Source organism: Nymphaea colorata, chromosome 12 (genome assembly GCF_008831285.2).
Source record: "Nymphaea colorata isolate Beijing-Zhang1983 chromosome 12, ASM883128v2, whole genome shotgun sequence".
NCBI lineage: Eukaryota > Viridiplantae > Streptophyta > Magnoliopsida > Nymphaeales > Nymphaeaceae > Nymphaea > Nymphaea colorata.
Window position 1 is genome coordinate 20,109,306 of NC_045149.1, and position 15,640 is coordinate 20,124,945.

General features: G+C 40.9%; 3 protein-coding genes across 6 annotated transcripts; 2 read left to right on the top strand and 1 right to left on the bottom strand.

Moving 5' to 3' along the window:
- The first annotated feature begins 1,385 nt into the window (after nucleotides 1–1,385).
- LOC116266143 (aluminum-activated malate transporter 12-like) lies at nucleotides 1,386–5,545 on the top strand. The gene is made up of 6 exons (XM_031647248.2): nucleotides 1,386–1,614; nucleotides 1,771–1,911; nucleotides 2,056–2,328; nucleotides 3,077–3,198; nucleotides 4,539–4,673; nucleotides 4,838–5,545. The coding sequence occupies exons 1-6, from the start codon at nucleotides 1,440–1,442 to the stop codon at nucleotides 5,456–5,458; spliced, it is 1,467 nt and encodes a 488-aa protein (XP_031503108.1). The 5' UTR covers nucleotides 1,386–1,439; the 3' UTR covers nucleotides 5,459–5,545.
- A 730-nt stretch (nucleotides 5,546–6,275) lies between these two features.
- On the top strand, nucleotides 6,276–7,384 carry LOC116266074 (uncharacterized). Its single transcript, XM_031647154.2, has 2 exons — nucleotides 6,276–6,615; nucleotides 6,828–7,384. The coding sequence occupies exons 1-2, from the start codon at nucleotides 6,459–6,461 to the stop codon at nucleotides 7,346–7,348; spliced, it is 678 nt and encodes a 225-aa protein (XP_031503014.1). The 5' UTR covers nucleotides 6,276–6,458; the 3' UTR covers nucleotides 7,349–7,384.
- A 150-nt stretch (nucleotides 7,385–7,534) lies between these two features.
- On the bottom strand, nucleotides 7,535–15,176 carry LOC116266073 (DAR GTPase 2, mitochondrial). Of its 4 annotated transcripts, none has more exons than XM_031647152.2 (9): nucleotides 14,989–15,176; nucleotides 14,642–14,796; nucleotides 11,991–12,100; nucleotides 11,814–11,891; nucleotides 10,689–10,836; nucleotides 9,188–9,258; nucleotides 8,435–8,531; nucleotides 8,132–8,322; nucleotides 7,535–7,818 (listed from the first exon to the last, which is right to left on the bottom strand). In XM_031647152.2, the coding sequence occupies exons 2-9, from the start codon at nucleotides 14,730–14,732 to the stop codon at nucleotides 7,537–7,539; spliced, it is 1,068 nt and encodes a 355-aa protein (XP_031503012.1). In that variant the 5' UTR covers nucleotides 14,733–14,796; nucleotides 14,989–15,176; the 3' UTR covers nucleotides 7,535–7,536. The 4 variants fall into 4 exon arrangements, with proteins under 4 accessions (XP_031503012.1, XP_031503013.1, XP_049936919.1 ...); XM_031647153.2 differs by having other exon boundaries at nucleotides 11,996–12,100; nucleotides 14,989–15,174; XM_050080962.1 differs by having other exon boundaries at nucleotides 14,642–15,176.
- Between the last annotated feature and the right edge of the window lie 464 nt (nucleotides 15,177–15,640).

The following is a 15,640-nucleotide window of genomic DNA, read 5'->3' on the forward strand; positions in this document are numbered from 1 at the left end:
ATTCGGAAGTTACACGGGTTCAAAACCGTGAAAGATGTTGCAGTCTTACGAGAACTCTAGTCTACATGTGTCACAACAGGCATGCGTGTCATCAAGCCCGGTCATGTTCCCTCTAGAACCTGCTGTAGCCAGCCGGCTGCTAATCTTCTGCCTGTTCCTGCTCTCTCTCTGTGTGTGTGTGGGGGGGGCCATGATTCCTTCTAATGCAGGGCTATGTAGCAGAAAACGGGAATCAAAAGTTCAAGCCCCATTATCTCTTGTTGTTGGTCTCTGATTCTGTCGAAGAAACAAGCAGGTGGCAGCAATTAGCTTTCTCAATTTGAGAAAGAGTTGCAGCGGGTAAGTAAACATTCTTTTTCAATTAACAACAAGGCACGATTTCTTTTGATTCAGATTTGTAAACATTCTTTTTCAATTAACAACAGCGTAAGATTTCTAACTTAGTTGATGGAAGTAAGAGGGTTTCCCCACGTTAGTCTCTTTGCATACAAGCCCTTTAGAGCACAAGCTGGAGCGACAAAAGTATCCCTGCAACTGCCAGTCACCATAACTCTATTTTACTTCTAAACTTACGACGCTCCTAATTTTGAGTTTTGCACTAGCGAGGAGGCCAGTGACCGAAGTCCGAATTCTCATTCCAGTTCCTCCCTTTCTTCCGTTCTGCCTTCGCCTTCGCCTTCGCTTAGAGCTGCTTATAATCACTGATTCGATACAGATGTTCACAGAAATGGCCGCTTGTGGAGAAAGCTGGTGAACAAAATACACCATCCACCAAAAAGAGAACAAAAAAATTACTATGGCTGTCAAGCGTTGACGGTGACAGCCACAAATCCCTTAAAATGTGCCATGAGGAATTAGGAACCCTGATCTTCATTTTTTGGATGGTCATGCGTCGATTGGTCATTATATATGTATAGATTTTCCTGTTATAAGACGGATTCCAAACATGATGTGTTTTGAGTGTCTTGATGATCTGCGACAACAAGCCATCAATGGTGTTTGTTTGTGCAGGGGCCATTAATTCATATTCATGTGATGCATTATTGTTCTAATCTTCAATACCAAGTTATTTTACTCCGAAAGGGAAGATACGATCACATAGAACAAAAATATTAAGACGATTTCGTGAAGACTAGACATGCATGTACACGTGTTCTTGGTGCATGAAACAGTGAAATAATCGGTTTGGTTTTGATTAAGTAGGCAAGTTACATACTACATCTGGAAGAGCTTTTCGCTCCTTATATAGAGGAAAGGAGCAAGGGAAGAAAGGTTTCTCGAGGGAAAGCTTGCGTGCCAAGTTAAGAAGACGCCCGAGAGGTTTTCAGTTGGAGGACATGCAGGCCGGAGAAATGCTTTTCAGGTGGGGAGCAGCAGTGGCCATGACATTGCAGAGGTCGAGCCAGGGACTGAAGAAATGGGGAGCTGCTACAGGGGAAATGGTTTGGCTAGTTGGCAAAGAAGATCCAAGAAGGGCGATTCACTCACTGAAAGTTGGTCTGGCACTAACACTCGTCTCTTTCTTGTATCTTTTGGAGCCTCTGTTCAAGGGGGTTGGCGACAATGCCATCTGGGCGGCCATTACTGTGGTCGTGGTGCTGGAATTTACTGCAGGTGAGCTTTCATTGCGCTCGCTTCAAGGTGATGCTTCTGTCATAGCCAGGTTGCCTTCTTATCTTATCTTACCCAACTCCATAGTCAGGTTGCAGGCTTTATGAAGGAATGGTGAAATTTCGTATCAATAAGTGCCTGTTGGTTCATGAAATGCAGGTGCCACATTATCCAAGGGACTGAACAGAGGATTGGGAACATTGTTAGCTGGATCGCTGGCCTTCTTTGTGGAATTGATGGCTGGGAAAGCAGGAAAAGTTGGTCATGCAATCTTCATTGGAATCTCTGTCTTCCTTGTAGGTAAAAACAGAACTAGGCACTTAGCAATCTAATTCTAACCCGTAAATACTTCATGTGCCAAGCAGCTCTTACTTAAAATGTTTAATTTGATTCATTCCTCTCTTTTTCTTATGCTTATGGATTCGATATAATTTTGGTATGCAGGAGCTGCTTCTACTTATCTCAGATTCTTCCCATGGATAAAGAAGAACTATGACTATGGTGTAGTCATCTTCCTCTTGACATTCAATCTCATCACCATATCCAGCTATCGTATCCACGACGTTCTGTTTATAGCACAAAAGCGTGTCTGTGCTATGGCAATAGGCTGCGGCCTTTGCCTCTTGATGAGTCTGCTAGTTTTCCCAATATGGGCTGGCCAAGATCTCCATGATACCACTGTCTCCAAATTTCAAGCTCTTGCAAAATCAATCCAAGGTATTGCTCCAATATTTCCTGCGATTCCGTTTTCACCTTCTCTCTCTCTCTCTCTCTCTCTATGTCTCTCCTTTTCTCTAAATAGGCAGGTCCCGTAGGCATGCAGTCACACGAGTGTGTGCCAATAGATACACAGGAGAATGGAATTCTTCACCTCTCAACTCCAAGGTCTTGCATCACTTGCTTTCAAGGACAAGAAGCACAACACGACGACCATGCATGCTTTGGTGTTTGATACGTCCTAACAACTTGGTAGTTTCTCACTGTTAGAGGAAGAATATCCATGATTAGCATCATCTATTTCATTTGGTTTTATTAGAGATGGTGGCATGATTCATTGGATATCATACAAAACGATCGTCTGTGTATGTCGTATACATACAAGAAAGAACACTCTACATAGGCAAGAGCTAATAATTAATATTTATGAAGACGAGGACGAATCTGACTACCAAGTCTTCTGTGGATAAATACCACCACAGCAAAGCTTCAGGCAACGCCGCAACAGAGTGGGAGGGTTGAGATATTAGAGATGATGTGTATAATAGGAGATGCGCCACAAACATATATATACATGCATGGAACATATACGCGAAATATATAAACTCCAAATTGTAGGACTAAACAAAGAAACTTTCGATGAAAGTACAATGTCACATTACATTGTTCAAATTCGTTGTTTCAACAATGACAATATGGTTGATTATCATTTCGGTGAATTAGTGACAATCTTGTGTTGAATTTGCAGCATGTGTGCATGAATATTTTCAAGACCCTGATAACAAAGTGGTAGGCGCCGAGTCGTCAGAAGATCCCATCTACAATGGATACCGAGAAGTTCTGGACTCTAAATCTACTGACGAGTCACTGGTAACCTTTTCTCTTATTCCTTCCATTTTACAGCTATTTCTTTGTTTACTCTAATTTCTTGATCCGGACATAGGCATGAAAATAGCAAATCACTGTTTTAAAATAACGTACATTCTCACATGATTAGTTTAATTGCTAATATTTCCTCTTGCCGAAACACAACTGCTATAATTAAGTCATCTATCTAGCTAGTAGCTAGTCTCCCACGCACATAGCTCCTGATATATATCCTAGTTTATCCTCGCCTTTGCTCAGATGAAGGCTTTTCTTAGTTAAAAAATACAAAACTTGTTTCTTCGGGAGGTGTATGGTAGGTATTCAAGAAATGTGAAAGATTCTATAACTCAGAGACAAAACGACAATCATAGCCAAAGGAGATGAAGGTGGTTCACTTTCAAAAGAAACCTATTACATCGAAGAATAACCACCTTAGGTAACTTGTATTTTTCTTATGATCTTATGGCAACAGCTGACAAATATATAGATAGAACCACGAATATATATGGCACCCAAAATCATGGATTACAGATATCCTAAGACCCCTCCGAAGATTCTTCCTTGCCACTTTCATGCCTATCAGCATCTGGATTGCACGTATAACTCCTTGATTCACCTTATTTGAATCCGGTTCGTATGAGAATTGTAAATCTTCTTCTTCGTGATGTTCATGTCTATCGCTATTATTAGCTAGTTGGACAGGAACATAGTCTCTTTTATTGAAAAAAAGAACTTATATTAGAGAAAGAGTTTACGTGATTAACGTTGGATAAGATAAATTTCCAAAAGCCTAGCCTTCTACAGTGGGTATGATAGGGCCGCTGCTTTTGAAGACCTAACGTATACGATAAATTTCCAAAAGTCTGCAATTGGGTAACAATGAGGCGACTCCTCTTGGAAACAAATAGCGACATTACTTTCCGCTCATCCCATGAAAGTTCTTACAATTCCTTATAACTCTTAACATTTGTTCCTTCATGATTTCGCACCTTCATAAGTAAAATAGACATAAATGTAGGTGACAAATTAAGTTGGTAAAGGATGGACTGCATCTTCAAAGATGGATAGAATCTCCACAAATTTCTTGAGAATTTTGGAATAAGTTTCATTGTCAACTGTACGCTTCATTATCACAAGGTGTGGTACTTTGACCAAGTTGCGTGAAACTTTAGGCAACCTAAACTATGGGAGGCATGACATTTTCTGCCATTGTCCGCTGATCTTTTTCCTTAGAATTTAGTAAAAAATGAGCGGCAAACTCTCTGCTGAAACTTTCATAAAAGATTGGTGGCCCCTAAGTGGGCAGATCCTCTGTAAAGAATTTATCATCGTCTCTCATGTAGGCTCGGTTCGCAAGTTGGGAGCCAAGGCACTGCTACAGGTGTCCATGGCAGCAGTATGTGCAGCTTGGAGCTGCCCTCCGTTACCTCGCGTACACTGCCGTCGCTTTGCATGGCTGCCTTGAGTCTGAAATCCAGGTACCCACTTCACCTCCTCCAACTCTGATCTCAACCTTCCACTGTAAAGTCAACCACCGTAGTTTATAGTTCTTCGTGCATATAAACTCTCGATCTTTTACTGGCATAATTAATCTAAATCTTTGCATGAACTAAAACTTGATGGTGGTTTTCTTCCACTCCAGACGCCGTTGTTCCTCCGGGCACTCTTCAAGCCCCAATGCACCAAAGTTAGCGAGGAAATCTCCGAAGTCCTCGCTGACCTCGCCGACGGGATAAAAAACCGCTGTCATCGGCCGTATAATGACCTCTCGGACCGCCTACACTCCGCGCTACAGAGCCTCAACTCCACCCTGAAGTCCCAGCCCAGGCTCTTCCTGAATGCCGAAGATGGAGGTGTTCCCCTGCGTTTGAGCCACCAGCGCTCGTCTCACTGCCAAGGTGCCGCCGCCGCCAATGTATCGCTTCCATTCCTGAAGATAGACGAATGGAGGGTCAAGAGGGTGAGGTCGTGGTCAAAGGACTCCGACCAGCGGAGGATGCTGCGGCCGACGCTGAGCAAGATCTTCATGACGAGCCTCGAGTTCTCAGAGGCGCTGCCCTTCGCCGCGTTTGCGTCACTGCTCGTGGAGGCGGTGGCGCGGCTCGAGCACGTGATGGAGGAGGTGGAGGAGCTTGGCAGGTCCGCCCATTTCCAGGAATTCGTCGCCAATGAGGAAACCAAGTCCAAGGTCGTCATCAATGGGGATGGTGGTCGCAGCCGAGGCAAGCTCAGTAGCCACGGAGTTGGCGACTCCGCCGAGTAACGAGGCGGTTTCAGTTAGATGATCTAGGAAATGAACTCTAGTTTTCTGTTTATAAATTGTTTGTGTTGAGTTTTAGAGGGCGTTTGGATGGCAGCCTTCCCTAACTTAGTTTTGTAAAAACTCCTGTTTAATGAGTTTTAAAAATTCTATAATTTTGTCTTTTCGTTTGGTAACACATCTTTAATAATCTAAAGGAGATTTGGTTTTTCACTCTTTTTTACAAAATCAAGTTTTGTCAAAATTGAGTTTAAAATTAAGTTTTCTTCGAACCTGATTTTGATGGCATTCAAGCACTCTATGAACTTAGTTTTGAATGCAAAACCCAAAATCGGGTTTTGAAGTTTCACTTAAAACACTTTCTTATGGTTTCATTTTATACCATATTTTTTTTGTAATGTTTATTTGACTGCCTTAAGTAAACATACGTGGTAGGCTTAAGTGGACATAAGTGGTATGATCTTTCAACTTGAATATCACATTTATAAACTTAAATTTTAAAATACCAACCAAAAATAGTTTGTCTTTGAATAGAAAACTGTGGTCGCACTTGCCAACTTAAATTAAATTCTAAAAATCCGAAACGTAGTTTGTCTTCTGTAAAACAAGTTTGAATGGAAAACTCCGGCGAAACGTGGTTTGTTTTTTGTGAAACAAGTTTGAATAGAAAACTCCGGTAGCGCTTGACAACTTAAATTCCGAAAATACGAAACGTAATTTGTCTCTTGTGACATATGGAACACTTGGCATCAAACCATTGGATACATAAGATAAGGGTTGCTTGTGCATCACAAACGCAGAACCAACCTACAATCGCCAAAAGGACTCGCAAAATAAAATTGTACAGCTCGCTGGGCGCCTGTTCTTCATAATCAGACTGAAAAACATCTGACATCTGCCATTCTTTTTTCCATTGGAAAGCTGCACTCGACAAAAGTGTCCATTGATCAACTACCATTTAGCTTCTGAAAACACAAGGTTTGTGGTCGTTCCTTGTTTCTTGATGGCCTGCACCTGCAGTGTAAGCTCCGGATGGAACAGTCCTTGGAGATTATTTGACTGGAACAGAAGCAAAAGCAAGGAGCCCAAGCAAGACCACAAATATCATGATGCTGACCTTCCTTTCCCTCCAACCCTGCTTTCGAAAACCTTCTTAGCAGGTAAAAGTCAGCTCTTCAATTCATTGGCCAAGAATGAAAAGAATGAAACGTGCTGTGAATCTGTGGTACTGAATACTTTTCACTAGGAGAAAGATACATTTTCTAACGTTGAAGCATGCAATGTCCGACTAACAGGATTCAGGTGCTTTCACCACCATATTCTGAACATGAGTGCTCGTCAAAACCTCTCTGAACATGTTTATGACATACAGGTAGGGAGCTCAAGTGCTGCTACAAGGCATCCATTGATGGCTTTAGTGCAACCTCATTTCATAAAAATTGTGATTTCAAGGGGCCTTGCGTGATCATAGGCTACACTGACAACTCCTTCAAGTTTGGTGGATTCAACCCTGAAGGTTACAGAAGCACAGACGATTACTATGACACGTTTGATGCATTTCTTTTCTATTGGAAGGGTGACGCGTATGCTGACCCAATCATACTTCCTAAAGTTGGAGGAAGTGGGGCAGCCCTATTTGATTATGCAAGGGGAGGACCTCAGTTTGGCGCAGATGGTCTCCTGATTGGACCTCCACTAACCCCAGTAATGGGGGTTTTCACAGGACCAGATGCCAGTTCTGGAGTAGGTGACCTTCGACAGGCCAAGTCTCGACTCGGGCTGTCCTACGCTAAAAGGGAGGATGGAAAGGAGTCTCTGTTTGGAGAAGAATCCAAAGCAACTCTTGATGAAGTACTAGTCTTTTGCAGTCCTCAAATTGCAAACTTATATTAGAAAAAAACTATTATCGTCTGTCAGTATTAATATTGACTTGCTAAGTGCCTACTATGTTCCACATCCCAATAGGTCTAAGGCTTCAAACTCAGAGAAAGCAGAATCAAACTTAGTGTCGATATGGTGACGCAAATGTGGGACTTTATGTAGTTGGAGCATAAAGGATAAGCAGACAGATCGACAAGCTTTTAGTCGTCTAGCTTTATACTGTTCATCCTGTTACAGCAGTCCCTCGGAGGAGATTCTAATGTCAAATGGCCAAGCCTGCCAGTTCGGTACAAATTTAGCAATTTTGTAGCAACCCTGTTTAATCCTTCCTTGCCAGAATCTACTGGCACTCTAAAAGCTTCATGTAAAGCTCTGAGCTGAGCTTCTATCAGACCAACCATATCATCTTCGCTTGCAAGGTCCCCATTAAAAGATGAAATTTGCTGAACAAGCATGTGGCGAACATCCTTCACAATGAAATCCTGTACCATCATCACAAGGTCAGAAGAAATACTATCTTTGGTACTGTTGTTGGTGTGTGCACGAAATATGTACGCACACATAGACACACATAAATATACAGGTAGGACATGCTTAGCATCCTAAAGCAGTCTGTGCAGAAAGCTAGTTTCCATGCATTAGGAAACTAATGGTGTTAACGGATAGTGGTAAAAAGGTCCTGAACATGGGTCATTTCAGAGACAGGGGAGAGGGAACAAGAAAACTGTACCAAGCTTCACTACAACTTTCTAAGAGGAAGTTCATCTGAATGAATGAAGAATCGTTACATTGTACCTGTGTATGATCACTTGGGAACTGCTTCCTTCTGCTTTCTGGCTCTTGTTCTTCCGAATTCTTCTCATTCTGGTAATTCGATAACTTAGTACCTTTTGTGTCCCAAACTTTGTACGCATCAGATGTGTTAAATATGGCCAGAAGATACTGTGCAAGCTCATATTCCCCAATTAAATGGTCCTTGATAGCTCCTGCATTCCATAAAAAGAGGAACTGAAGTCAGGTCCATTACTAAATGAACAGTTATATTTTTTACTGCAAAAAAACAGCATTTTCTGTTATCCACCAATACAAAAGCAGAACCTGTTATAGCGAGCTTTGAGCCGGTTTCAGAATCAGGAATTTCAGGAGCCAAAATGCCAGGAGTATCCAAAATATAGATATTTGGATGACTTGCAATCTGCAGAGAATATACCCTTCTTTACAACCAAGGAAACTAAGGATAACAGGAAATTCAGGATTTCTTCCTGACTTCAGGAGAAAACCAGCAAGTTCTTTATAGAACTTCCAGTTGTAGCAGGAATACGACGAGAACCATATTTCCTGCATAACAAATGAAACTCGCTCTCTTCTTATTTTTGACAGCTACACAGAAACCAAATCGAGTGTGCAGATTTACAAACGCAAGCACACATAAAGTAAACCATAACAATCATAAAATCTCAAGAACATTCTCACTGGTGTTAATATAAGTTTTCCAACGTTATCTCAACACCCAACAACCAGCAGGTTACCGGTTCCTTTTTTTCCCCATCCACGAAATACTAGTTTCTCATTCTTTAGCATTGCAAAAAGTCAACTTATTGTGCTGCTTATTTTCAAGATTCAAGAATTCTATAAGCCAAAAAAAAGGCAATTTGTTAACTACAGCTTTTAACATGGCAGAATGTGCTTGTTCTATACTTCACTAAATATCAAGTTATTGTTTCTCCACATAGACAAATATATTCACCATGGAGAGAGATATATTCATTAAGAGGTGGAGAAAAATACTACCATTAACAGCATATGCACGCGTACATACACGCACACACACACACAGGTGCTTATACTTACTTTAAAGCTGCTAATATCTTTTGTCTCCCCAGGCAATGAACTCACAATTGCATGCTTCAGTTTTCCTTTCTCTACAAAATTATACGCAAACAGATAAATATTAGAAAAAGCAAGAGAAGACAGCCACTTTAAAATTATAAAACATAAAGTTAGCATGTTCCAGGTTTCCCCTTAACATTCACATTCTGAACAGCCCTGTCAACGGGACTCAGGCTATCCTTTATCTAGCTCTTCAGAATGCACATTGATGCAGACGTCTTAATAGTACCAGTTTTTGGATCCAACAAGTTGAGGCCTACAACCTTAAGTAGAAAACCAGATATGAGGGGCCTAGTGTAAAGGAATGTGGTTCATATGTACTACAGAGCATCACATACATCTTAGGTCTTGAGAACTGTATGCCATAGTTCTGTCCAAAGCTTCCTTTACAGAAGATTGCCATTGACTATTGTGATATAACTGACGGAGTCTACTTAAGCCCATCTTGCTGATCAAGAAGAAAAAAAAAACACAAAAAAGGTGATGTAAACAGAGTCAGCTGGCTAGGCCATTTCCATATCTTTTCTGCATCAATATGTCAAGACCTATGTCACACGGGTACTCCTCTTAAGGAGGAGTACCCGTATGGTACGGGTACGGCCCTAGTGCGGTCAACGCAGTATGGGTACGGTCAACGTACCCGGGGTCATTTTTGTCCATTTTTGGACTCGGTCAACTTTGACCAAGTCCAAAGTTGTCCAGTTTTGAGTTGAAAATTAAAAATCCCCCTCTTTTCTTGTTTCCTTTTTCACTCTAAACCTTTCTTGTACATAGTTCCTCACAACTTTTCATTTAAAATCTTCCATACAATGTTTCAAAAATCCATTCCTTCTCTATAACTTGACTCTTCGATAATAGTGTGAGCCATAACCAAAGCAATGTCAATACATCTTAAAAGCATGACCTGTTGCTCCTTCTAATCTTGATGATGCGACGAAGAATCAAGAAAGCTGATATATTTGTATGTTAATTACTTCCATACTCTATTTTGTGAATATATTATTCATTTTGAAATTTTTTGACATATATATATATATATGTCTGCGTATGTGTACGGCCGTACCCCCGCACCCAAATTTTTTGAAAATGGTCCGTACCAGTACCAGCACCGGTACCCGTACCCGCACCCGTACCCGTACCTATGTGACATAGGTCAAGACTATATTCGGCATGCATATCGGAATTTTTATGGAGAGACTGTATCTAGAACACATAAAACTCATGGTTTAGCCTCCACATGTTGCATCAGAGCCTTAAATAGATTATTTTTGAAGCCGAAGGATTTAACAACTGCACTTCATAGTAAAGATTAAGTTTTCTTTCTTGATTGCAGATACTAAAATCACGATGTCTTTTATGCAGTATGTACTACTAAGACTACCACGCTCAATAGATGTACAAATTTTTGAGTATCAAATACATCAAAGTAACAAGCAAGAATGTTATCGATTCCTGTTTATACCTAAAGCACTGACACGACCAATTTGATGCAAGGAGTTGATTAAGGCAGATTTCCCAATATTTGGAATACCAATTAGCATGATGGTTGAAGTGGAATCCGGAAAGCCAACTTTTAACTCTCTCATTTGAGCTCGCAGTAGTTGCAAAAACTGTTACGAAGTAAGCATCTGTCAGCAGCTTTTCTACAATGATTTGAAAATGACGCACTAAAACTAAATCAACTATCAGAGCATCCCAACCAAGCAACTATCAGAACCTTCTAAGCTGACAAGGGCAGTCTTTAATAAAGAAAAGAGAGAGAGAGAGAGAAGTTCCTCCTAACATATTATTTGATGTTAGCAACATATAATAGTGGAAACCATTGGAACATGCTTACTTGATCTCAGTGTGGGGTAATAATTTAAGTTTGCAATGCACTGCTGATTTTAAGGCATCATGAAAAATGCTGCCAGCAATCACAGCAGAGCATGTATATTTTGAAGAAGATCAGGATGAACTGAAATGATTGCTCAAAAGAAGTACATTTCTTTCATATGCCAAGGCTAAACAGATCTAGTTTTCTTTGAGTTTTGTATAGGTAAATTAACCTTATTTTGGAAAGACAACAACAAATAAAAAGACATCTCACATGCCAAACAAACGCTATTACTAGTGCGATGCTTACTCTAGGCTGGCAGAAAAGGAATTGATGTTTCTGAATGGAATTAGCAAACGGCCCACCACTCTCACTGAGAGGTCCAGCACACATCAGCAGTTAACATCATAAAGAATTCCCATGGAGCCAGGTTGAACATCTTAAATTCAGTTCTGCTTAAGAGACTGTAACTACCATTGCAGCTAACCTGCCTAGCAGGTAGAATGGTTGTAGAACTGGATTACATTTGCAACACATCTCCACATTCCATTGGTAGCATATCTGTACTTGGCATATTAATCTACAGCAAGCAACCGTGGATTATGCTCATTGAGAAAAAAACTTGTCACAAGGTCTGCTTTTAGGAACTATTGATGAGAATTAATGCCAAATGTGTAAAATGTTATGAAGGCGAAAGGACCACAGGATATCGAGTGTCTAAACAAAAGCAAAATAGAGAAATAGAAAAAACAAGAAGAAAACAGACTACACCTTCTTAATGCATTCCTTGTTGTGGGAATTGACAGGACAACACTGAAGTTGCTGTTCCTCAAAATATTTCACCCATTCCTGCAAATAGACATATTTTATCAAAACTAGTCTGCTACTTCAACTGCTAGATGAACTCATGACATATCACAGACATTAACCTTATCACACAGAACTTACAGCACCTGCGTCTGCTGGTGATCTGATAGGTCCATTTTGTTTAAAACTATCAAACGCTTGGAGACAGTTGAAGCACGTTCGATCTGTGGATAAGCTGATGATACAGGTATCTGCAGAAAAGGGAAAGTTGAGGACCAGTAATTCAGTAGATTCTCAACTTTCAGAATACAATTTTGTAACTGGAGGGGAAAAAACTTTGAGGAAGTCAGCATTTTTATGAAATAATCAAGTGAAGAAGAAAGGTGGATATCTCATCCAATAAGTCAACCATGGCTTGGAAAAGATACAAACTGTTTTGAGATAATGGTCACATAATCTCCATTTGGACCTCCACTGTTGAGTGGGAACACACACCTTTGGTTGTTTGTACATTTCCATTTTCATGGATGAGTCACATATTGAAGTAACAAAATAAAAAAGCCCAACATGACATATTCTGATGTCAAGCTAATTAAACAAAGACAGAATGTGGATGTCATGTCATCAAATAACAATACAACTATCTCTTCTTTTAGCCAATCTAGTAGAACATGAAATGCTGTAAAATGTTTTCAAATGTGTTATGCACTTATTCAAGGTTTCTTTATTTATGTTTTCCAAGGTTTCTGTACACCTGGCTAGTTGTACTGGCTTAAACCATCCAAGCAGAAGGAGGTCCAGAGCTGAACTGAGGTATACCTCCTCTACCACAAACCATAGAAACAAGGAGATTGTCCTGCAGAAAAGGAAGGGGCGGGGAGTTTTGCAATGAGGGACATGATAAACACGGACCTCATATATCAGCATGTCTAAGTTTCTAACAGATCCAATGTCACAATCTGGCCTAATCCCGCACCAGACTCAGGCTGTTGGTCCAACGGATCTCAACCTGCCCCCTAGCAGCTTTAAATTATTCCTCTAAAAGAGCTAGGAACTAAGACAACCAAACACTTAACAACCCCACTTTTTACAATCTTAGATATGAGACTAAACTTTTTAGGGTGTTACAATCTACCTCCCTTAAGGTACATGTGTCCGCACATGCGAGATCCCAAATGTGAGTGTTGAATTGGTTTGATACCACTTCAACAACCCGATTGACGGATCCCAATCTGCCCCTTAGCAGTTTTGGTTTGAGCTCAAAAAAGGGTAAAAATCAAGATAACCAACCACTGAACAACTTCCTTTATAAGTTCCCCAAAACTCTTCACGATCTTAGATATGGGACTAAACTTTTGAGGTGTTATATTAAAAAAGCTTGGTAGTTTTCCTTGCTATCAATATTAATAAAGGAGAACTTCTGTCGCCCATATTTTATAGAGCCAAACTTCCGTAGTTGCATTAGAAGGACATTTACCTTATTATTGTACAAAATTGCATTCAAATATCTTTGGACGCCAAAACATCACTTGACATGCAAAAGGAGTAGGCGTGCAAATTCAATTTGATACAATAATGAATTGGCAGGACATAGTTGCTTCGTTTAAGGAAATGGCCTTCGAACTTTTTTGTTTTTCTAATGGAGAAATACAATAATGATGTATAAGAGAAGAAACTCTTGAGGATTGGTTATCATAACTGATCGAGCCTGGTATATGCAAGCTGTAAGCTAGTCTTCTAGAGACAAAGGCTGTGAAAGCAGCAGTTCATCTGATTCAGCCTCCCTTATCAAAGATGGTGCATGCTGAAACAGAAAATGAAGTTGCAGCAGAGCATAGGCAGTAACCTTTTATTCCAAGGTGTACCCCATAGAGTTGATCAGAACGTACAATGAGCTGAGACCAAGAACACGTGTAAAACCCGTTGTCGTTGAATTTCTGGAGGAGACAGACCGAGTGGTCATCCGAAGGAACAGCTGAGGACATGGGAATCGGAAAAGGGTGCAAGAGGTTAACTGGTGGAGGAAGCAGAAGAGCAAGAAGTGGCAACAGGCTTCGGTGATAGGACAGAGGTAGAAGCGAATCATCATCGAGGCAATAGAAATAGCCTAGTGTATCGGGAAGCGAATCATCACAATTATGGAGATGGTGTTGGTAGTCTATTATTTGGCATTCCTACCTTCCGAAACCTAAGAGGGAAGATGGGACTGGTCGTGCTACTACGAGCAAAGAAGAAGTCTGCGGTGGCACGTCATGACATACGAGGATGTAGGAAACTATGGGGAGGTAGATGGAGAAACAGTTAAGGAGGTCAGGAGTTGAAGTCACAAGTAGCAATGCTGGTGCACGCAATGGAAGGCTTTGGATAACAACTAGACGGAAAGGTGGAGTAATATTTTAATAGCAAGCAAGGAAATCAAAAGACGAGTTTGAGTGCAGTAGGAAAGAAGGCCGCCATTAAGCCTATCCCCATATTCAACCCATATCTACTGCCAATTTCCAATACCACACTACGGGGTGTCCACCTTACCTCCTCAATATTTTGACAGAAAGAACCATGTGCAAAACCATAACTCCTCCTCCTCCTCCTCCTCAGAGAGAGAGAGAGAGAGAGAGAGAGAGAGAGAGAGAGAGAGAGCAACAGAACCACTAAAGAAAAGAACCCATCTAGATAAAAGAGAGAACCCAATTGCTGGAACATAGAAAAGAAGCAAAATTCTCCCCGTTGAGGGTAACAATAAAGAAGGAGGCTGGTCACTGAGACGGAGAACTTTTAGAGGTTTTCTGACATACCCTTGCATCTCTGACCTCTATCACGCAATCCACCAATGGTATGCGATCGAGGATAGCTCTGGAAGCCGCCTCCATGTGAGGCGTGAACCATCCTGTTTCCGTTCTTCTTCCTGCATCCTTAACGAGATTGCCCACTCTTCGGGAGAATACGGCCGCTGGCATCCCAAAAACAAAGTACCAAACGTCAGAGAATCCTGATTTTTGAAGAGTGGCAGCCTCAAAATGTCAGAGTAAGGAGCCCCGTGCTACGCTTTTCTCTGTTAGGAAGTTTCTTGCCCTTGCAGGGCAGACACCCTTTTGAGTTTGGCGCCCGCGGAGCATCAACGTGAAAAGAGGAGAGCCGTAACCTTTTGGCCGGTGCCGGAAATTACTTAGGCCTGACCGTCCCCTTTCCTTTCGCGGGTGACACCATCTCCTATCTACGACAAAAATTGTTTAATAACAAAATTGAAAAGCGTTGCGGGGAACCGAGTGTATTGCAGTCTAGGTGTGGATTCAATCGCGAGTCTGAAGTTTTTCTACAGTTCCTGAATCAAAGGAATGTAATGACATTTTATGTACAAATAGAATTTACGAGTCACGGAAAGTTTATAATATTGGTTTAATAATGTTTACAAAATGACGATTTTGCATTAAAAATTACACTTCTTTGGTTCTTGAACATCAAGATCACACCCGTTAGTATCGCGAGTAGCCCTTTCCCAAGTCTTTCAATGGCAAAAGTAAATGAAAATGGATGATCTTTAGATGACTGCCAACTCTGAGAGGTCTTAAGTGATATATGTAAGGTCTTTCGCTTGCTGAATACCCCTAAACTTTCAACTTGAGCAAACCACGCAACTTAGAAAGATCAACTCCCATGGGAATACTGAATAATAAAATTTACCTTCATAAAGAGTACTTTTCTGAAAGTACATTTGGAAAGCACTGAACTCCCTTTATGGATTGGAGTTGGACCTTTTTGGGAGGGCACCATAATAATACTAACTTCAAGATCGA